This window comes from Saccostrea cucullata, unplaced genomic scaffold, assembly GCF_032062105.1.
Source record: "Saccostrea cucullata isolate Sc308-1 unplaced genomic scaffold, CSIRO_AGI_Scuc_v1 ctg282, whole genome shotgun sequence".
NCBI lineage: Eukaryota > Metazoa > Mollusca > Bivalvia > Ostreida > Ostreidae > Saccostrea > Saccostrea cuccullata.
Genome location: NW_026933043.1, coordinates 325,982 through 348,161, shown reverse-complemented (window position 1 = coordinate 348,161; position 22,180 = coordinate 325,982). Strand labels below are relative to the sequence as shown.

The window sequence follows — 22,180 nt, the reverse complement described above, 5'->3', positions numbered from 1 at the left end:
CCTCGTTTTAGAAATTGTTCATACGTAGAACATGCTCTTGCGTATCGAATGAACTGAGAAATATATACTCCGTATGCAGGTGATGAAGGTATATTGCTGCATAAATAAGGCGATAGAAAGTTGACGATAGAAAGGTTATCATATAGCTTGGTTGTTAGATTGTCATTAACTTCTTTTTCAAGTAAAATATCCAAGTATGAAACAAATGTGTCAGAATCTGTGGTATCTTTTATCTCAAGCTCACCAGGATATATCGTATCGATGAATGGAAATTACCATTGTTAATTAAAAATAAAATTAAAAATACGCAGTCGGTATATCTAAATGCCTACAAATAATAAAGGGAAAATTAAATTTAAAAAATGAATTTAATGGCTATCTAAACTAAACAGGCGTAATCTCGGCTGAAACACTTTACGCTTTTTCATAAACCGCTTCACGGTATATAAAGAGAAAACCTTCCAAATCCAGTTTATATTAAATATTCTTTGAATAATAAACTTTTTAAAAAATTAAGTACATGCACTTAAAGCTTGCTTAATCGAATTCTTCATACAATAATAGATAAACTTTCTTTGATTTCGGACTGATTTTCAGGAATGAGGAATCGATATTAAACTAAAATAACCTTTTTCTCTACTTTGACGTAGAATTTAAATATTTTTAAATCATTCATTAACAAAAGTTAAAGGGATTGACTAAACATTTACGTTTGTTATCTTGAAATACTGGTCTAAAAATATAACGTTGTCGTCCCTGACTGCACACTGATACACATGTAAAATCCGGATGACATGTTTAAAATATGCGTGTTATATTTATATGTTTACTTCTCAAGTTTTCCACTGTGAATTTTTCATTAGGATACGGTTTGTATTAGATATTTCTTTACGCCTTAGAATATCACTAATTTTGCTTCTTTCATTTCATTTGATGATATATACTAGAACCAGGAAGTAAGACGGTAATTGGTAGCAAAATGTAAAAGTTCAATTCATACTTTGAAACTTCTTTATCGTAGACGTGTACCTCTAAATTCCTTAGCTCTTTCTTTACATCACGTGATATAAATGACAAGGATACTTAAACAATAAAATGCTTTCTTTGTTTGTTGTTACTGGAATGAACGGAAGCAGCTGTTGCAGAAAAAATACATAACCCGCGTGAGCGGGTTATGTAAATTTTTTCTGCAATAACTGCGACCGTTCATTCCAGTAACAACAAACAAAGAAAGACATTTTATTGTTTATATTTATATCTGTTTAAATTATCATTTTAAGTAGGATTAAAAATATTAATTATTGTGTTAATGATGCGAACGTCTTTGTACGTTTCATTGATGGAACGGCCACTGATCAAGAAATCTGTACAGGTGATATGCCTAATGTAGTTTATGCAGGGATGAACGCAATGGGTTTTCTTAAGAAATAAAGAAGAAAATATTCAGTGGATGTGAATATATGTATGTATACAGAGTACATGTGTATACAGAGTGAAACTTAAATTTAAGCTAACCTACAGTATACACAGAATTCCTGTGCAAAATATTTTTTCTTCTGCTAGGAAGGGATGTTTGATAAGAACAAACTCAATCGCAACTTATTTCACACTCTGTATGACGCTCTCAAATAAACAGTCTACTAAAACAGCTCCCCCTAAAATACAACAACCCTTCCAACACGTAAACGAACCATAAAATAATTAAATAAATAAACCAAAAAAATGAACAAATCAGTGTAAATTTATCTCATTGTAAATTTGATTTTTGATTGGTTGATAAGGGTAGAAAAGCAACATACTGTCGTACTGCAAAATATGTCGATCACTTTTCGTTATCTTCACCAATTCTTTCATGTTTGTTGGCATGTTTGCAGTTATGCACAGTACATGCAGAATTTCACGGTAGCTCAACCGGTAGAGCGCTCGCTCCGTGATCGGGAGATCGTGAGTTCGTATCTCGGCCGCGACTGACCTAGTCATTAAAATGGGTAGCAACTGTTCCTTCGCCATGCGCTCGGCACTTAAAAGTGAAAGTTGCGGGTCCTTCGGATGAGACCTTAAAAACCGAGGCCCCGTGTCAGCAGCAGGCGCTGGCACGATAAAGATCCCTCACTGCTCAATGGCCCTGAGTGCCGAGTAAAGGTCAAAATTTGAAGCCCTTCACCGGCATACGGTGACGTCTCCATATGAGTGAAAAATTCTCGAGAAGGACGTTAAACAATATACAATCAATCAGTCAATCCTCTGGTACTACATTCTATTTCAAGTTAATAAAATTAAATCATGTCTGTTCCGTACACATTCTGTAGATGTTAAGTATAACGAAAAACACGTTTCCTGAAATTGTATGCAAAAGAGCTGTTTATCCCTTTTTGGGGATACATGTACAGGTGACTCTCGATGGCTCGAACTCCGATCTCTCGAAGTGAAGCTCCGGTCCCATTTTTTTCCTCTATATAACTAAGCAAATTTACTCCTGATCTCTCGAACTTCTATCTCTCGAAGTTCTCTATCTCTCGAACCAAAACATGGGTCCCGTTACACATATTTCATTGAATTTTACTCTCTATCTCTCGAAGTTTTGATTGCGCGTGTATACCCGCCGATCAGGCGTAAAATTGAGCCTGGACTTACCTGGAAAAACAGTAAATGCCTTGGGCTGGCATGGAGGTGTTAATTGGGTGTTTACATAGATGACACTACACCTGTTGGTCGTCCGTGTGTTGATATAATTAATTGATTATTATTGGTAAATTATAAACGAATTCAGAACTAATTTTGACTTGAAACCGAGATGATAATTTTTGAAAATAAATTTATAGACGTTAATTCGTTTCAATAAGTTCCCATAGACTATGAACTTTAATTAGAGTCTACATAATCCCATCATGGCAATTTTTGCACAAGAAATTCCTTTCTCGAGGACTGAATACCGATTAAGAAAAATCTGGTGAACACTGGTGAAGGACCAGATCTAGATCAAGCCGCAGAGGAGCCAAACCGACAATTGCTATCCGGGTTTCATGTTATTGTGAAAAAAGAATAAATAAATATTGCAACTTCAGGAATTCGTTGTATTTATTCGAAATATGATCATTATTGTTGATATCAAGTATATTACCTGTAAAATACGATTGAAAACGTGCAATAACTTTATTTACATATACTTCCGGTATCTATAATAGCAGAACATTGATGATCGGAACTGAAAATTCCGGATTTTATTTACTTTCTATCTCTCGAACCCCTCGATCTCTCGAACTTTCCTTGCGGTCCCTTGGACTTCGAGAGATCGAGAGACACCTGTATATACAATTCCAACATATATTTTATAATAAAATTAAGTCGCATGTTGCCTTAAATACAGTACCGACCAGACTCAACCTGACACAAAGCAGTCCCAGAGCAGTCCCGGGGACTGCTTTCTGGGACTGCTAAAGCAGTCCCACAGCGGTCCCAGAGCAGTCCCACAGCAGTCCCAGAGCAGTCCCAGCAGTCCCAGCGGTCCCAGAGAGCAGTCCCAGCAGTCCCAGAAAGCAGTCCCAGTGGGCGGGGTTTATTAGTTTAATGGGCGGAGCTAACTCAGAAATGAGATTTCCAATAAACAATGGAACTATAAAAGGCAGTAGAAATTGATTCTGGGTATTATGCCAGGAATCCTTACATGTACGCGAAGGTCATTTATGAACAGAACATGTACGCGCTTGAAAATTGAAATAATTATAACATTTATTGGAGGAAGAAGGCTTTCACATTTACATGTCCATATATGAATTACACTGAACATGAATATTTAATCACAATTCTTGGGTATATTAATAATTCCTCTGTGATTGATACTGGTTCCCATACTTATTTTTTATACAGAAAATTAAACTTGAATTAATTATTTTCCACCAGAAGAAGCTTTAATAGATCTTATCATTATATGGCCAATTTAGACTATCGGGATACTCTAAAGTTAGAGTTTTCTTAAGTCATGTATTGGGGCTTTTTCAAAAATTCTTTGTTAATTTTGCCAAGTATTATTTTTCAGTCATGATTATTTTAACTGACAATTTCAATTTAATTATCTTTAATGTCTAGTTCTATAAAACTCAGTTTTAAGTGTTTTATTTATAAATGTTAGAGTGTACATCTGTAAATCACCAGAATGAAAGCTTCAGATTATGTTCAAAATTAATTAATCCCGAAAGAAAATTATACACATTTCATTTATCACATTTTTTTCGCATTAAATAAATTGAAAATAGGTCATTGTTTACCAGCATGTTCAATGATGTGTGACACTGATACAAATACCCAAATAACATATATCGATTTTTCTGCCCAAAGGCGATTGAAGCAATGGGTGTTGATACCACCTTATAAACATTGATCGGCCAGGTAAACACTAGCAAAACAGAAAAGAAATAAATCACAATTCCCGGTATTTCATTTTTTTTTAAAAAAATAAATATATTCTTTTAATAACTTGTTTATTAATTAAAAGCTACCGGTAATTAATTAATTCCCCAATGATAATTCACATAGTTTATGTTACGGGAGAATGGTAGCATAATTTTATTTCATGGTCATTTAATAAATTGTTGGGTTTTATTTGAGGGTTACATGGACTACTCTTTTTTTTAGCGTGGTCCTTATAAAACGCGTACGTGTAGCATTTTTAATCAAAATATCTTATTATAATATCTAATTGTAATGATAATTTTTTAAATAGTACCAATGCAAATTTTAAGTACAAATTAAAATTTAACATTAAATGATTAAAAAAGGCCCACGTGTAGCTTTTTTTTTTCTCATAAACTTGTAGTTTATTTTTAGGGATAAAAATTTTCTCATGAATTCCTTATTTATCAACTTTATTTCTTTTTAAATTTATTCTAAATACACATTAATTTGTGTCAGTATACAGTCCCTGAAAATATGAATTAACTATAATAATCTCTACTTATCAAAAGAATGTAAGAAATCCTTGCTTATTAAACAGTTTAAACTCCTCTCTGCTGCAAGTAAACAAAACAATAGGGAGCCTGCAAATTCAGAATACACAAGGGGCGGAGCTTTCATGTCACTCAGAACCTTTTTCACACATGAGTGAACAAAGCAGTCCCAGAAAGCAGTCCCAGGGGCAGCTGGGAATGCTTTTCATAGCAGTCCCAGAGCAGTCCCATAGCGGTCCCAGAGCAGTCCCACAGCGGTCCCAGAGCAGTCCCACAGCAGTCCCAGAGCGGTCCCAAAGCAGTCCCGGGGACTGCTTTCTGGGACTGCTTTGGTGTCAGGTTGGGTCTGGTCGGTACTGTATATGGAGATGACAAACTATATCCAAGTTCAAAGGTCCATTTAACATTACAAAAAAGGAGCGGAGCAGACACGAAACTTAAAAAAATTCAGAGGTGGGATCAGGTGCCATTGAAGAGTGAGCATTCCCTGCCGGGCGGTCACACCCAATGTGTGCTTCTTGTTGTGATCGAGAAATAACGAAAACTGTGTTCATCCAAATTGTTAGAAAATTATTTCTACTGAATTTTTCACGGATTTTTCGTTTGCACGATCATGACATGCATGTGATAGTAAAACGTAAACTGAGTATACGAGGGATTATCAAAAAGTTCGTGGACTAGCGTCATAAAATTAAAACCGCTTTAGGCACAACAATGAATTTTAAAATATCTAGTTAGCATCATCTTTTCAATCTAAAGAATAAATCATAAATCATAAATTTTGTTTCTTAATAAATAAGTAATGTTTTTGTAAGCAATGGTATGTACAGGCGGCGCAACCTCGAACACGACGTTTTTGCGACCTATATGTAACTGAGAAAAACTCTTGTGATATGGTCATTTGACATCCAAAAATCCCGTTAATTCAGATATAGGACACAATTGTTCCATAAAATATGAAATTTTCACTTCATTCTGGAAGTTCTATGAAATTTTATCGTGAAGTTTCACGGAATATCCAAACAAATGAGGGCTTGAAAAATTACGTCAAAAGGGGGGAAGGGTTTCCGTTTCCAACATTCTATAACGTTTTGCCCCTGAAAAAACTGGTATAGACCTAAAATATGTTGAAACAGGCTACAGAGAAATAATATGCACCCAGAGTACTTCTCTTTGAATGTCAGAATAGATTCATAGAGAAAGGAAAACACAGTTAATGTCGATTTTCAGTCAAGGTATGAAAAAGCAATCACGTCAAAAATGACGTTGATCATGTGTCGTAGGTATTGAACTCCCAAAAGCAAAATATGCCGGCACAATCAAGTGCGGATCTCTCCCAATGTATTAATCCATTTGGAATATCATATTCATTGAAGGCCATTGTTCATGACATTGTAAAGTCATATAAACAAGACGGGTTTAAGTCCTTACTCAGCTCCAGGGAATCTCATCAAAAAAGTGTATGAGGTATAAGAAGCGGACATTGGAAAAACAATGACGTTATCGGACGTCATGAAAATAAACGACGACAGCGCCAGGTGATCATATAATGTCGTTTTCATATTATAATAATTTGGCAAATAATGAACGTATCAGGCTAAGATTTTCAACATTTCTTTATTTTTTGTTGTTTTATGTTCCATATAAATTTTGAAAGCACAGACTACATAGTACTAATTTTATAGCCTCAGTCCACGAACTTTTTGATAACCCCTCGTAGAAATGACTCAAGATCATCACATCTAGAAAATGTTCTTTACTATATGACCATAAATACAAGTGTTGTCCAAAAGGTTCGTGGACAATGACGTTTTTGTCAAAATAAATGGTTCTATATGCATCTATTGTATATCAAAATATTTCTTATGAAAAACCAAGTCAGAATGATTTAATATTTATTGAAGAAACTTAGTATTTTTTGTAAAAATCGGGGTATTTAAAGATCGCAGATTGTGCGCACGGACCAATCTGACGTTAAGCTATTTTCATTATAACGTCAAACATTTGGATTTTGACTTAATGCTTGTTCATCGACACACACTGCATTTCTTTTTCAAGGCACAACGCACTTCCAAGTGCTAGCAATAATCTTTTAGCATAGATTATATTTTAATGAATTTTTAAAATAAAAAAAATATGCACAAAAATTTACAAGCATCATGTAAATAAACATTTTATAAACACAGTCTGCACAGCCCAGTAAGACGCTGCGCTAGATTTATAACAACTTCATGAATAGAAATCTCCATTTTCAGTAAAATACTTGTGTTTTTAAATCCTTGTAGTGTCTTCGAATTTGTACACACCGTTGAAAAATCGAATATACAAATCTCAGATCGATACACTAAATAATTATTTCAATAATTTTGAGTTGTTTTAACAAATATTTTGTCTCTTACGTCGTTTCAACCGTATTAAAACTTTTTTTAATCGGATGATGCCCCGTGCGGATGGCCGACGTCGCTTTTTATCTTAACTTTTTATCTATTATTTGCACTGTCTATATCGTGAGCGATATTTAAGATACCATAAAATGATTATAGCCTCTTTATTTGTGTTACATAAAATTTTTATTAATATTTGACTTCTTTTATATAGAAAATAATCATTTAAATCCGAACACTTTAGTCAGAGTTAATGTCATTTTAACCTTGGTCCATACGCACTACCTGCGACCATTAAATATCCCGATTTTTACAAAAATATTACGTTCCGTCAATAAAAATTTTATCATTCCGACTTGTTTTTTTTTTCATAAGAAATATTTTGATAGACAACAGATTTATATAGAACCATTTATGTTCACAAAAACGTCGTTGTCCACGAACTTTTTGCACAACCCTCGTATAATTTAGTGTTTTAGATACTTTGAAATGGACAGAAATTAGAAGGTATTGAGGACGTAGTTTAGAAAAGAATATAATTTTCTTCATCAGAAGAGATTAACAGAAAAAAGCAGATGAATGACAAAATGAAATGATTACAATCCGTCTTCTACCACTGAAATTTTAAAATACAATGTTGAACAACTAGTTGAATTAGAAATATTACTAACTTAAAGCAATACTTAAATTTCGAAGAGTTTTGGAGCTTATGTTACTAAGTATTTAACCATTAAATCTATATTTTCGCTTTTTTAGATGATATATCAGCATTTAAAGCAACAAAACAACAAGGTCGTCAAATAACGGATGTGGCAGAAAATGCTGTAGACAGATCTTTATCTACCTGTTCTTCTACTGATGCCACTACTCCAGCTTGGTGGTACGTGGATCTCGGAAAAGTCAAAAGTATCTATGACGTAGAGGTTTACTTCAGACTTTATAATGAGATTTATAGTAAGTAAACTTTTAACGTTTCTGAAATAAAAATGTTTTTCTATTCTTTCCTTTACATCTCTTTAAAAAACAAAATAAAAACAAACTAAAAACAAAACAAATGAACTAAAATCTTTCTTGGAAGTCATATTAACATGTGTCACCCAATCTTTTTCTTATATAAAATATATGGAAAATTTAACTCAAAATTCCATAATAAAATAGATTTTAAGGCTTTTAAATAATTTTTTTTAATTGTTTTAATATGATTTTTAAAGTCATATAAAGATACACAACACCCAAAAGAACTTTATTCGGTAATAACCGATATTTGACTCCAAATCAAACTTTGACAGAGAAATATTATAATAATTTAATTTTGTTCTTAAACAGGGGGATATATGCTGACTACAAAGCACTGAATATTTTCACAAGCAATGATGTCATATGTTTGATATGACGTCATGAAAATGACATAAATTTAAAATTTCAGTGATTTCTACAGCAAAAAGTACATATTACGTCGATATCTTGAGTAAAACTTACCGAGCGCAGGTCTGATCAGGCTCAATATTTTGATATGGGTAGAATGATAATATCAATGAAATATGTAAATATTGTTTCTGAGCAAACTTGCGCTCTATAATTTTTAAAGCTAAAATTGTTGAAAGAGCTTGAGTCAAAAAGTACAATAATTGGCCTGATTTCAAAATAAGACAAATTTGCCTCTGGATATATCTACAGACTATATATTTTTTCAAACCAACTTTCTTTTTTCAGTATCTCTAACATATTTTCTGTAAGAGGTCTTCAAAATAGCATATGTATAGGGGTGAATTTCGTACGTTTTACGGAACGTCATAATGACGTTGTAAATTTTAACACTTCTGAGTTCCATAAATAAAGTGGTAAATATTTATTAATATATGAGCATTTCACAAAAAAGTGTATATAAAAATATTTTACAGATAGCATTTCGATATTTTGTTAATAAAAGACAATTTATATAACTTTAAAATTATAACATCAGGTATAAACAAGCTTAGGTATAGACTCTACATGTACAAACGAAAATGACAGCGTGTCCGTTAGGCGTGTGCAAATCGTGGTACACGTAAATAATTAAATAACGATTAATCAATGTTTTGTAATAATAATTTTATCAATTAACCTGTATAAAGCCTTCAACTGAATAAAACCTGAAAATGATACATTGCTTCAGCTACGGTTAACACATAGGTACATGTATGTACAACTTCAAGCATCTACATGTACTTTCAATTTGCCAGAAAGATGCGTCCATCATGGTTTTGAGAAGGTGAACTCAACTAGTTTTCATTTACTTGTATAAGTTGCCGATTGAATTATAATTTTTCATAGTAAATAATTAAAAATACACGCAGTTCAGCATGATTTTGATCATATTATCCAATCAAGAAGTTGCCCATACATAATACATGTGTAACCTATTGTGATGAAAAGGGGGAGGGTGGGGTTCAGATCTCTAAATAGGGATCACGTGGTATATTTGACGCACGGATTTGTTAAGCCCATACATAATACATGTGTAACCTATTGTGACGAAAAGGGGGGGGGGGTCAGACCTCTAAATAGGGATCACGTGGTACATTTGACGCACGGATTTGTTAAGATATAATTCTTCTCAAAATATATTATCATCTTCATGTATTAGCAATCAAATAATGAAACGATTTATTTTAAATACTTTATACAATACGTCTATTGACAATCACTAGACAGGGTAATAAAATCATTTTCCCTGCCATCTTTCTGCTTTTCTTAATTTTCGACCATTTTCAACACGTGTATTTTGAGCAATACCTATACTTCGTTGAATGAATACTTCCGCCTTTCCGAATTTTTTGGCAAAGATATTAAACCGAAGTATATTTTTGACACAAAAAAATAAATGTGGGGCTAGGCCCCCCTGATTCAGCCAGTGTGCATCATTTAGTGAGCTCAATGCTCACATTAGCCCTATTTTTTTTTATTGGGGGGGGGGTTGAGGGGGTGTTGAATTATGTTCTGTACATAACGGTGAATATACAAATGATTATGTAATTATATATTCAATATGAAATGATAAATATCACACAAACTCGTATTTTAAAAATAAAAGCAAACAATATTCACCCAATCTAAGTAGGTTTAATGTTTCTGAAGTACTGGCGAAGAAAATAGGAGGCGACCATGATATTCAATCGCAGAATAATATTATATCCCAACCTCCCGACCGGAGTACATGTATCAAATCAACTTCTGCCATTCCTGACACAGATTTTATTTGCAACACCATTTTACAGTTTACCAACAATCACAATCATTTAATATGGCTCTTAATTATCTTTTTTGGAAACATTCACCATTTTGAAAATTTATTTGAGGGTGGGCGGACCTTTAAAAATGCCCCAATCTTTGTTGGATTTTGCATATGTATGTCAGTAAAAGATTCAATTGTATTGAAGTCATAATTATAACTTAAGTCACTCAACACAATCATCACTTTGTCGATTCGAAGGGTGTACTACTTTCAAGCAAGATTTGGCAAGTGATTACGCAGTGGATACGATAATAATTTGAAAAAGACTTTGAAGAATAGTTTTATGCTTTTATACACATGTTAAAATTTATTATAAGCGATGTCGGAACCTAAGTACTTTTTTACCAATTTTTTTTTTATAAAATAACTTTATTTATTTATTGATATATTAATCACAGAATTAAAGCAGAGAGATGAACAGACAATCCCCCCCCCCCTCTCTCTCTCTCTCTCTCTCTGAGACATGCTGACTACCTTTGATATATAGACTAAATGAAAATATTCAATGTATGAGCAAAATATAAAAACATCAAAGTGTTCAGTAAATATATTATAGCATCTCATTCTGTATATACATGTAAATGTAGACATTGTTCAACATTAATCGTTCTATCAGACAATGCGTGATTCTTGTAGGCCTAATACAATGTACGAAGAATAAGTAGGCCTATAATTAAATAAGTGTCCTAAATGTTAATAATGTTTTTTTTTAATTTTCCGCATTTTCATTTCTCTCTCTCTCTCTCTCTCTCTCTCTCTCTTTTGGGAGCACCTAAAATATTGTATAGATCTGCAATTAACGGATGTATGAAAAACTCCGCGACTTTGACGTCATTTTCTGCACATTGTGACGTCAAGAACAGTTTGACGGCTTGAAAACAATAAATAGTAAATAGGCCTATTATGGTTATTACCTGGCTGCTGTAGAGGACTTCTGTTAAAAAAATCATTTACTACAGACATGCAAATGTGAAAAGCATAGACTAACGCAAAATATGCGTCTATTGACAATCACTAGACAGGTTAATAAAATCATTTTCCCTGCCATCTTTCTGCTTTTAATTATATCTGGGGTTGTTTTATGAATCCACTCTGTAATCTTCCTGACGTTGGGCTAATTTATGTAATTTTTGCTTACAAAAGGCACTACTTTAAGTGCCTTTTGTGACCAAAAACTTGCATGAATCAGCCTGATGTCGAATCATGCCGATATATTATCTTACACTTTGGTTAAGTTCCTGAAATGTTTGCTTTCCAGAGAACAGGAAAGTTTAAAAGACAGTTCGGGTGAATCAACTCTAATGTCGAAACATGACCGATTTTGAGCGCTAAGTTTAAATGAGAATTAAAAGATTTCGTAAAATAACGTACTGGTTTAGGAAGAATAACTCCATCTTGCGTTGTTTAGGAATGTGATCACATGATCAATTTTCACGTAATCTCATAAATATTCATGAGATGCGTCACTTGTGTTTTGACGTAATGAAGATATACCTGATATAATCTCATAAATATTCATGAGATGCGTCACTTGTGTTTTATAAATCTGTTTAGCCTACCATATTTACCACGTATAACTGTTGAATAATGTATTTAGACTAATCTAAAAGATTTATATTTTTGTTTATATAATGTACAGTAACTTTTCTTATGATAGATTAAATCCTTGCAATGTGATGTTTTAATAACAGGAAATTATATAAGGTAACTTTGCTCTTTGCATGAACCAGCTGATCAAACGACATTCATAAATATTAATTTTAAATATGGGGCGCATTCCTCTCGGAGAAAAAAACTTGTTCAAAAATACGCGTAAGATACCATTGATTAATTTTATACTTGAATTTTTTTCCGAGAGGAATGCGCCCCACTTGAAATTTTAAGATGAATCTGTAAAATCGACGAAAAATTCCGGAAAAACTCAAAACGTGCTAGGTTTTAGCCGTTACGGTGAAAAAGCCAACATCCGGTTTGACTAAAACTACCCACCCCTGCACTGACGAAGTCGAGTAGATAGGGAAACCACAAATAGTTTTCATGAAAACGATGATTTATTTTTTAAGAAATTCACAGGCCGTATATTGTACTTTCTGACTTTTGTTCTTTTGTCCATTTTGTCCTAATTCTGAAAAATGATATAAAAAATGATATCAAATCGGACTAGTTTGTGACGTCATAAAAACAAAAATTGTCAAGAACTACTATAATATGTTCTGTAATTAATATTTCTCATACAATTTATTGAATTCAGCACATTTCAAGATTTTTTCAAAAGTTGACTTTTGTAGGGGCAAAGATATGCAATATACCGTATGTAGGTGTTTCCTGCCGTTTAATTTTCGCCGTTTTTTGTATATATCACACATGACAATATCTACTATGTGTATTTACATTTTGGTCAAAATCGATCTGAATTTGGACAGGAAGTTCCCTTTCGCTGATAAAAATTTTCTTGATTTTTTTTTTGTAAAACGACCAACTTTAAATTTATAGCGAAAAATCGCCCCACCCCTCTCCATTAGTGACGTTTCTCACAGCATCTTTCAGGCAATGCTAAGATTCTTCGAATACAAATAAAAATTCCTAGCTGAAAAAAATTGGGGAAAATCTACGTCCAGGTACTTTAAAGGGATATTCTCAATATATAGATTAGTAACTATTATAATAGAATTAGATAGGAAAGTCTCATTTTTCGCACTTTAGAGCAAATTATACAAATACTACAGTATATATTTTGCTCAGGTTATGATATATGATGATACTACGAGGGTTGATCCAAAAGTAATGTCACGACTTCGATAAAACTGCTATCAGTCGACGTAAAACATCAAAATTATAAATGATGGAAGCTACATTTATTTCAAATCAGACTTGAAAATTTCAATTCAACATGATTTATACTTTTTAAGATATCGAATTATATATTACGTGTGATTGTGGTAGTCGCCACACCTAAATAACGTCATAATTATGACGGATACGTACCGTCATACACTTTCAACGCTTCCGTCGTTTCAAATAAAATTTGAGATTCGCAAACACATTCACAGATTTCAATTTTTAAAGAATTTTTGGTACCCTTCGTACGCTAATCATTAATTCCTCTGTAAAAATTTGTAATTTGCATTAGATAAACTTATAATTTTACAATCTATTTTAACCGTCTGTCTTTTTGACAACGTCAAACACAATTGAACGTTTCTGTCCACCCTCCCATCTTTAGGTTTTCTTGTCATTTGCTGAGCAATTAATGACCCATCAACCATCCAAAATCGGTAAAACAATGGATCTGAACAACTTTTATTTACATCCTTTCCTCTGTAAGACTTGTGAATCAACCTATAACTGTCTCTACTGCCGATTTCCAGATTTTAAAGCAAAAATGCATTACAATTTGTTGTCACTAATGTGGCGATTTTCTTACATTTCGAGATTTCCTTTGATCTATGCATCAAAGTAAAAAACAACAATGTGTATGATAAAAATAGCAATGGTGTCATTTAATTTTCAACTTAAGACTAGAAAATATTGTAAATTTTGTCTTTTTAAAATTTTGGGAGGTTATGTGCTTTGAAAAGATGCTTAGTTAATGTGTTTGTCTTTTTCATTCTTAAAAAGTACACTTCAATTCGTGACGTTTGGGTGTGACGCGGCGACACCCTGTTATTTCTTTTAAACGTTTATAAAATAAATTTATTTAAACATTCTTAGATGAAAATTTCAATGTTAATAGGATTTATGATTGTGCATCTTTTAGTATATTGTATTTGATAATATGACGCCAAATATTAAAGCTATGGACACAATGACATTACTTGTGGATCATCCCTCGTATATTGTACATTGCATGTAAGAAACACAAAATTCTACCGTCTGGTTTCCAGAGGGGGCATCTCAAAATGTAAAAGAAAATCAAAAATTCTCCTATTTTATGGAGTACAACAAATTATAACGGATAAAAAAGATAAGTACTGAGATATAAGAAAAATGATCAAAAGATTCACAAACATTTAAGTTTTAAATTTCATGAGCATATAGTTTTAAGATACCTTTTCTTTTATAACATTTAGAGATTCAGTTTATCAGAACGTCAAAAACATGTTTTCGACTGATTGGTAGCTGCAGTTCTGTAGCTCTCCGAAAAAAATTATTAATAGACCGGAGAGCTACAGTGCCACCCATTGAAAAAACTGTATATTTATTGCGCACAAAAAAGTGCGCTCGATTCTTGATTAATTTTTCCAAATTCCTACCTCAGTTGCAAAAAATGGAAGATTTCAAAAAATTCCTCTCTCCTCTATCAAATTCTCTCGTAGTTGACATCTGAACGAAGCATATTGGACCGAATTATCTTTGAAACCAAAATGGCAGTATAAATAAGCGAAATGTCCGATGATTGCAATATCAGGGCCAGGAGGAGTATTAACAACAATTATGAGGAATGTTTTGTTGTGGAAAGAGACAAAGAATATGTTAGGAACACACGGTTAGTAATATTTTGAGACTACAGCTTTAAAAACATGGAGAAATAAATCGAGAACCGAGCGCATTTTTTTTGTGCGCAATAAATATACAGTTTTTTCAATGGGTGGCTCTGTAGCTCTCCGGTCTATCAATAATTTTTTTCGGAGAGCTACAGAACTGCAGCTAGACTGATTGGTAGATTGTCGTAATAGTCTGTGGCGATATTTTGGTTTAAAAATCAGTAATCAAATTGTTATTAAATTTTTTAACCTTTAATTTCTTAAAATTTTGTAAATTTTGTTTAATTTAGTTGAGAAAGTTGCTTGAAACAGTAAATATATACACTTCATTTTACTATCATGCGTAAAATATTGCGCAATGGAAACCCCGGTCGGTCCCTTAAAATGAAGACCAAAACAGCAATTTTTGAAATTGTAAGACCCATCTCCTACATCTTTTCTGTAATTGAGGCTATTCAAACTTAAAAAAAACCAAACATCTGCTATATCTGCATAATGTATAACTGGCATATTGAATTCTCAAGGTAATAAGTCTTTTTGTCATGTAAACATTGAATTGTAAATATTGACTTTTAAATTTGTTGTTATTATATATATTACATTAAATACATGTATATGAAATCAGGAATTTTATGACTTTCCAAAACAATTCAGAAAAGACATGTATTTACTGACCTTTTAGGGAATTCATGTAATTACTGAATAGCTGGGGAATTCATGTATTTACTGAAATTATGGCCAATTTTACATGTTTTACTGACAAAGCTGGATGAATACATAATTATCTATTCATATCCTTTAAAACAATCAGTAAGTGTACAAATACCAGTATATTTTTTTTAAAGCAGCATTGATTAAGAATTGTTTTTAAAAAGTGAAATAATGCTGTGCTCTTGTTTTGTATTATTTTATGGACTTCTTATCTTTAATTTTATCTTTAATACTGTACGTTATCTCTATTTGTCTTCATTATTTTACAACAAAATTGTTGCTTTTCTTATATTAAGGATAAAGTTAAAATGTATAAAGTGCAAGGGCGTGTAAAACAAACGCGTCCCAGATTTCATGGTTCAAAAAATTTAAGATAAAATAGGTTTTTATTATGTTTCCGTGTGAAATGCCATTGTAATATCGGGATTTTATTATATAAGTCGGGATATTATACAGAGATTTTGAAAAATGTATTGTTCAAATCTGTATCTAAGTACCTTTGAGGGAAAATGCCTTAACGTATTTCCATTCTCTTGTAGTTCTCTTGTAGTTTTTACAAAAAAAAATCATTGATTTAAATTCATGCCTAATAGAAAATAAATCTATGATTGATTTTTAAAAAAATATTACTAAGGGCAATATCTCGTTTTCGTATATCTTTATCCAGACATTTTCTTTATTTTACTTCTAATGTAAAATTATTTCCTGATACCGGGGTATTTACAGCTCAAATTCATAGAGATAAGCGATTGTGGAGTTTTAACATCAAAATAATGTATTTTACCAGATTTTAAATAATTTCCACTATTAATTTACGATTATTTAGTGTTGATGTATATGCAGTATAGTTCTGCTTATTATTTTATTAGCCATCGTTCATTTGCAAAATTATTTTGTTAAAACACATTCTGATTGCACACACAAGTACTCTCAAGTTGACATCAAGAAAATTCTTTAGTTTCTGATTGACAATATTTATGTGGTTTTTGGAGACCAGGTCTTCCAACAATCTATTGGAATTCCCATGGGTACTAGTTGCACTCTGTTATTAGCAGACCTATTTTTGTATTCATATGAAACAGAACTTGTGCAAAATTTTATGCGTGAAAAGAAGAAAACATTTGCTGTGGCCTTCAGCTCGACATTTACATATATCTACGACGCAGTGTCAATTAACATTAGTAATTTCCATTAAATTCCCATCTTGATACGATATATCCCGGTGAGCTTGAGATAAAAGATATAATTCAAACTTTGTTACATCTGTGTCATGCTTGGATATTTTACTTAAATTGAAATAGACGTTTCTAACGCAGGGGTAATAAGGAAGCATAGAGAATATTCTAACTAACTGGACTAAATCGGTGATTCATTATGACGTTATAGTAGACAAGATGACGTCAATTCTAGAACACATGTTTTCGTGATATTGGTATTTAGACATGTAATTTAAGGTAGAGTCATAATGAATAGAGACATTTAAACATTAACAAAAATGAAATTTTGTTTTTATTTTCTTATGCTGTATCTGTCAATTTCAATTAAAATCCACCACCGATGACGTCATACGTGAATATCATACGTGTATATCAAGTAACCTGGACAGCGGGATTCTAGCAGCACTTTGTAGGCATAAAAATGTTTTTCAACTATATCATTTGCTCAAAAAAAGTTATTAAACTCCGGGATACTTTTGTTCTGTTAGCTTTTTTAAAGGAACATTTCGCTATAAGTAGAAGTATCGTAATGGCGTGGTAGTCGTACACGTCTTTGCCTTGACACACTTTTATCTTTATGCAATAGTTTATCATCATACAGCGGGTGTGACCGATCGAGAGGAGATGTTCACTCCTCCATGGCACCTTATCCAACTTCCGATGTTTTGGAGGTGCGTGTTTGCTCTGCTCCTATTTTGTATTGTTTCATGGACTTTGATCTTGAATACTGTTCGTTATCTCCATATCCTTCACTTTAAAATGTAGGGTAACATTCATATGCTTTGCAATTACACTGTATATGTTAATTTAGGTATAATGAAGGGAAAACAAATGCAGTTTTCTACCTTGAAACATTAAAATTATGAGGGTTAAAAATGCCTTAATTTAAATTTTCACTAACAAGAAACAAAACTGGCTTCATTTTTGTTCCATTATTCATATTTTTATTCTATAATTTTCTTTGACATTTTTCAAGAGACAACATAAGAATTAATTCATTTGCTAATATGATACTTCAGGGATTTAAATTTACTATCAATAAATGCGCAGTTGCATTATATGAATATCTATAGTAAAAAAAGAAATATTAGTAAGCGATTTTAGTTTTTACATTTAAAAAGTTCAAACAATCAAGTTGAATGTTGCTATAATATAACAAGACAACTCATTTTTGAAATTGCAAGAGTTATCTCCCCCAATTTGTTGCATAAGTATGCAGAAAAATGAATGCAAAAAAAAGCAAAAATAAGAGTTAACAGTAATTAAACTCAAAGGTCCATTGAAACACTACAAATCGAGAGTAATACAAAATTAACAGAAGTGGGATTAGGTGCTAGGAATGAGTAAGCATCACCTGTCGAACTAAAATAAAAAGGATCGACCACAGAGTCTGACACATCCGTTTCATTTTTAGATATTTCACTAAAAAGAGACGTAGTGTGTTGTCTGATTGAATGGAAAATTTATCACTCATATGGAGACGAAACAATTTGCCGATAGAGAGCTGTAAATTTTGACCTATACTCATCACTTAGAATCATTGAGCAGTGAGGGATCTACTTCTACACGGGACCTCTGTTTATAGGTCTCATCCAAAGGACCGTATACCACTCCCACAGTGGGATTTGAACCCGCGATGTAAGGGTCAAAAGCTATGATGCAAATTTGTCTGCCATCAAATTTTGAATTATAACGACAATTAAAGATACGATAACAAACCAAAAGATGCATTTTTGCGTCGCTTGTATCGTCCTTTGTGAAGTGTGTTGCTATCGTTAAATGTTGTATATATTTTTCATTCTTTTTTTCAAATTGAAAAATAGAACAACGACAGAGAGAACGTATGCATGGATACAAACTCTACATCTCTAACAGTACAGATTTCAGTCTGCTACAAAAGGCTTACCTGTGTTTCAGTCATACAGGGCCGGAGTTACCCGATCTTAACGTAACTCATGCATGTGTTTCTTTTGGACGATATGTAATCTTCTACAACGAAAGAGATGAAGGTGTGACGTATCCAAACGGGGTCAATCCAATACAAAGATACATACAGCTTTGTGAGGTTGTTGTACAAGGTAATTTTATTTCTATTGAAGATTATTGAACGCATGTTAGGGTGAGTTCGCCATGCATCGGGCAAACCCATAAATTAAGAAACTCTAGCAATATCGCTACAGACCTTATATTATCCAAGTGAAGCTCAATTTGTAAAATGTGATTAAAATATGAATTTATGACACACTTTTATGTTATTTACTGACAAAATATCATAACAACGAAGTTTGTGTCTGGTCGGTTAATGATTGGTAGACAAGACTGCAGAGTAAAAAGGACTAAGACTTACTCCTGGAAGTTTGGGAATTAGCCAGAATTCACAATGGATCTGGTTATAACACCATTTTTAAAACTTCGGCGTTGAAAGAGGAACGAGTCAAGAAATCAGATACATTCAGGTTTGATGCATGTTTATTGTTTAAAGGTGTCCACTCAAAGGTATGTGTCCAGTGCATGGTCAGCTCACTTTTTATGCACTTGAAGTAAACGAATTCCTTTGACGAAATTTAATAAAAAAAATAAATATTATGTTTGAGTAAGAGATGCGATACTTTGAGATTCAAATGCATATGTTTCAAAGGTTGTGACAACGGCACTGTTTATGGAAGTTTCTGTAATAAGACCTGTCCTACAAACTGTCAGGAGAGAAGGTGTTACATAACCAACGGTACCTGTGCTGGATGTAAAGATGGTTGGATCGGAGAAAAGTGCTTAGATGGTAAGTTTTTGTGTATTTTTCTTGTCTCACTGAAACTAAAATAAGAATCTACAAAGTATTTCACATAAAAAAATTATTAGATAAAAATGTCATGTCTTGCTATACTATTACTGGAAAACAATGTATGTTTTTCTGTGAAAAAAAAACAAGTAAATAACATTTCCACTCTAAACGTGCAAACAGTATTTGTTTTTATATGTTGAATACAAATAATTTACAATTTATTATGTTCAATATTCTAGCCTGTCCAGCTGGTAAATACGGCGCCGAATGCAAGAATACATGTGCAGACCATTGTGGAAATAATACTTCATGTAATCACGTGACTGGTTATTGTGAAGGTTGTTTATCTGGATGGATGGGAGATGATTGCAATGAAAGTAAGTTGCACATAAATATCTAATGATAACCAGGAATATTTTATAGAAAAATAATATAATGCAAGCAGTTTATTTTTGTTGTGTGTGTGAATCATGTGAAATAAACAGATTAAATTTTACCATACTTTATTAGTAGAGAGTGATTAGTTCAATGTTCTTTATTTCATTTAAACAAAATTAACACCGTAAAAATCCACCAAATCTTACATAAAGAAGCAAGATATACCGTGCAGCAATCGGCTCAGATGACAAACGTGTCGAAAGCACTTACTCGTGCTATTTGAAGAAAAATCTAAAGCTAAGAAAAGTAAATGCAGATTGATACCTGATATTCTTAGCGATGAAAAAGAAGGTCCGTGTTGTAAAAGCAATTAAATTATTAAAATTAAATAGGGATGATTAACAAAATTAAAAAGACTATTGATTAGTTAGTTACTGGTGATGAGACCTGGATAAAAATATATACTATATTAAAATGCATATAATATATATATATATACCCGAAATCTGGGCATCAATACAGTATTGCTAAAAGATTACTACTAAACGCAAAGCTTTCGATGTCATTTTTTTGACAATGTGTTATGAAAAAACAACGTAATTATGTTTCTTTCACAACTCGACTTTTATTATTTTCTCCAGAATGCAGTGATGGAACGTATGGTATTATGTGTAACGAAACGTGCCGTGGACATTGTATGGACAATCAAACCTGTCACCATGTCAACGGTCACTGTACTCAGGGTTGTCAGGCAGGATATAAAGGAGAGAAATGTGATTCCAGTAAGTTCTATGTTAAGTCTATTTGATCAAACATATAATTTCTTATTTGAAAACATTTTTCTTTGTACTTGTAATTAAATTTTTTTTATGTTGGAAAAACAGATTTTTTTTCGCGAAATATTCCCATTGTTGTTATTATGGTAATTGGTTAGTTGAGTGATTGAGCATGGTTTAAATGACTTTCGGTTTTAATTCTTAGAGTGTGACCAAGGAAACTTCGGCAAAAATTGTTTGCAGAACTGTTCTTTAAATTGCGTCGATAATTGCGATAAAATAAATGGACATTGCAAATGCAACAAAGGATGGAGGGGGGAAAATTGTTCCGAAGGTATGATAAATAAGGTTTTATTTTAATACTACATACTTTTCAGACAACAACTTTTATAATTCGTCAGATTCAAGATACATTTGAATGTGGTCATTGATATACGTTTGATTTTACAACATGTTAAAGTGCGTGTTGTCCTTGATTTATTTACAGCATGTTCCTCTGGACAGTTTGGTCACAATTGTGAAGAAATCTGCAACTGTCTGAATAACGAGCAGTGTAACATTATAAATGGGAGTTGTCCTAGTGGTTGTCAAGAAAATTATGAGGGTCATATGTGTCAGAAAATAAAAGGTGAATCTACATATTTTTACAATAATATTTTAAGTGGTTTATTTGAACTGGTTTTTCACACCTCCGTTGAATGTTTGAAATATTGTATTAAGAATTTTAAATATGTTCTGCATACGTAAGATAAAATTTATTTTGCACAAAATAGTTTACCTTTGTATGTCAGGAAAAAAATGCATATACCGGTATATCCAGGTAAAATTGCTTTTAGGTAACTGTTAATAATTACACTTACTAACTTCAGGTCAACGATATCTAAACTGGTAGATAAAAATATGTTACAGGATCCGCAGTGAAAACATCTGAGACAAACCAAGAAAATGCTACATATGGTGCTATCGGTGGTGTTGTAGCAGTAGTTGTTATGGTCGTGGTAGTTGTGGTGGTATTCATATGGTATGGATTCATGTAATCTAGTTATGATACGTTGCAATTTTCATTTTGCACATAACAACGTCATACTTGCTTCCCCCGATAAAAGTCGTCATTAAATAACCTGTTGAAATAATTTTTTCTTACTGTAAAGGAGACGAAAAGCGAGATCCGTAACAAAGAAAAATGGGACGTGGAGTCATGTAATTTGGATGAGACAGTATAAAGCAAAGTCAT

The 22,180-nt window shown here is 32.6% G+C and overlaps 1 protein-coding gene across 1 annotated transcript; it reads left to right on the top strand.

Moving 5' to 3' along the window:
- Positions 1 to 764: 764 nt before the first annotated feature.
- LOC134237075 (multiple epidermal growth factor-like domains protein 10) lies at positions 765 to 22,143 on the top strand (the record flags this gene model as incomplete). The annotated part of the gene is made up of 10 exons (XM_062719158.1): positions 765 to 869; positions 8,084 to 8,281; positions 18,837 to 19,091; positions 19,652 to 19,789; positions 20,032 to 20,169; positions 20,812 to 20,952; positions 21,152 to 21,280; positions 21,434 to 21,574; positions 21,856 to 21,967; positions 22,098 to 22,143. Coding segments are annotated over exons 1-10 (1,362 nt in total), but the record flags the coding sequence as incomplete, so codon positions are not given.
- Between the last annotated feature and the right edge of the window lie 37 nt (positions 22,144 to 22,180).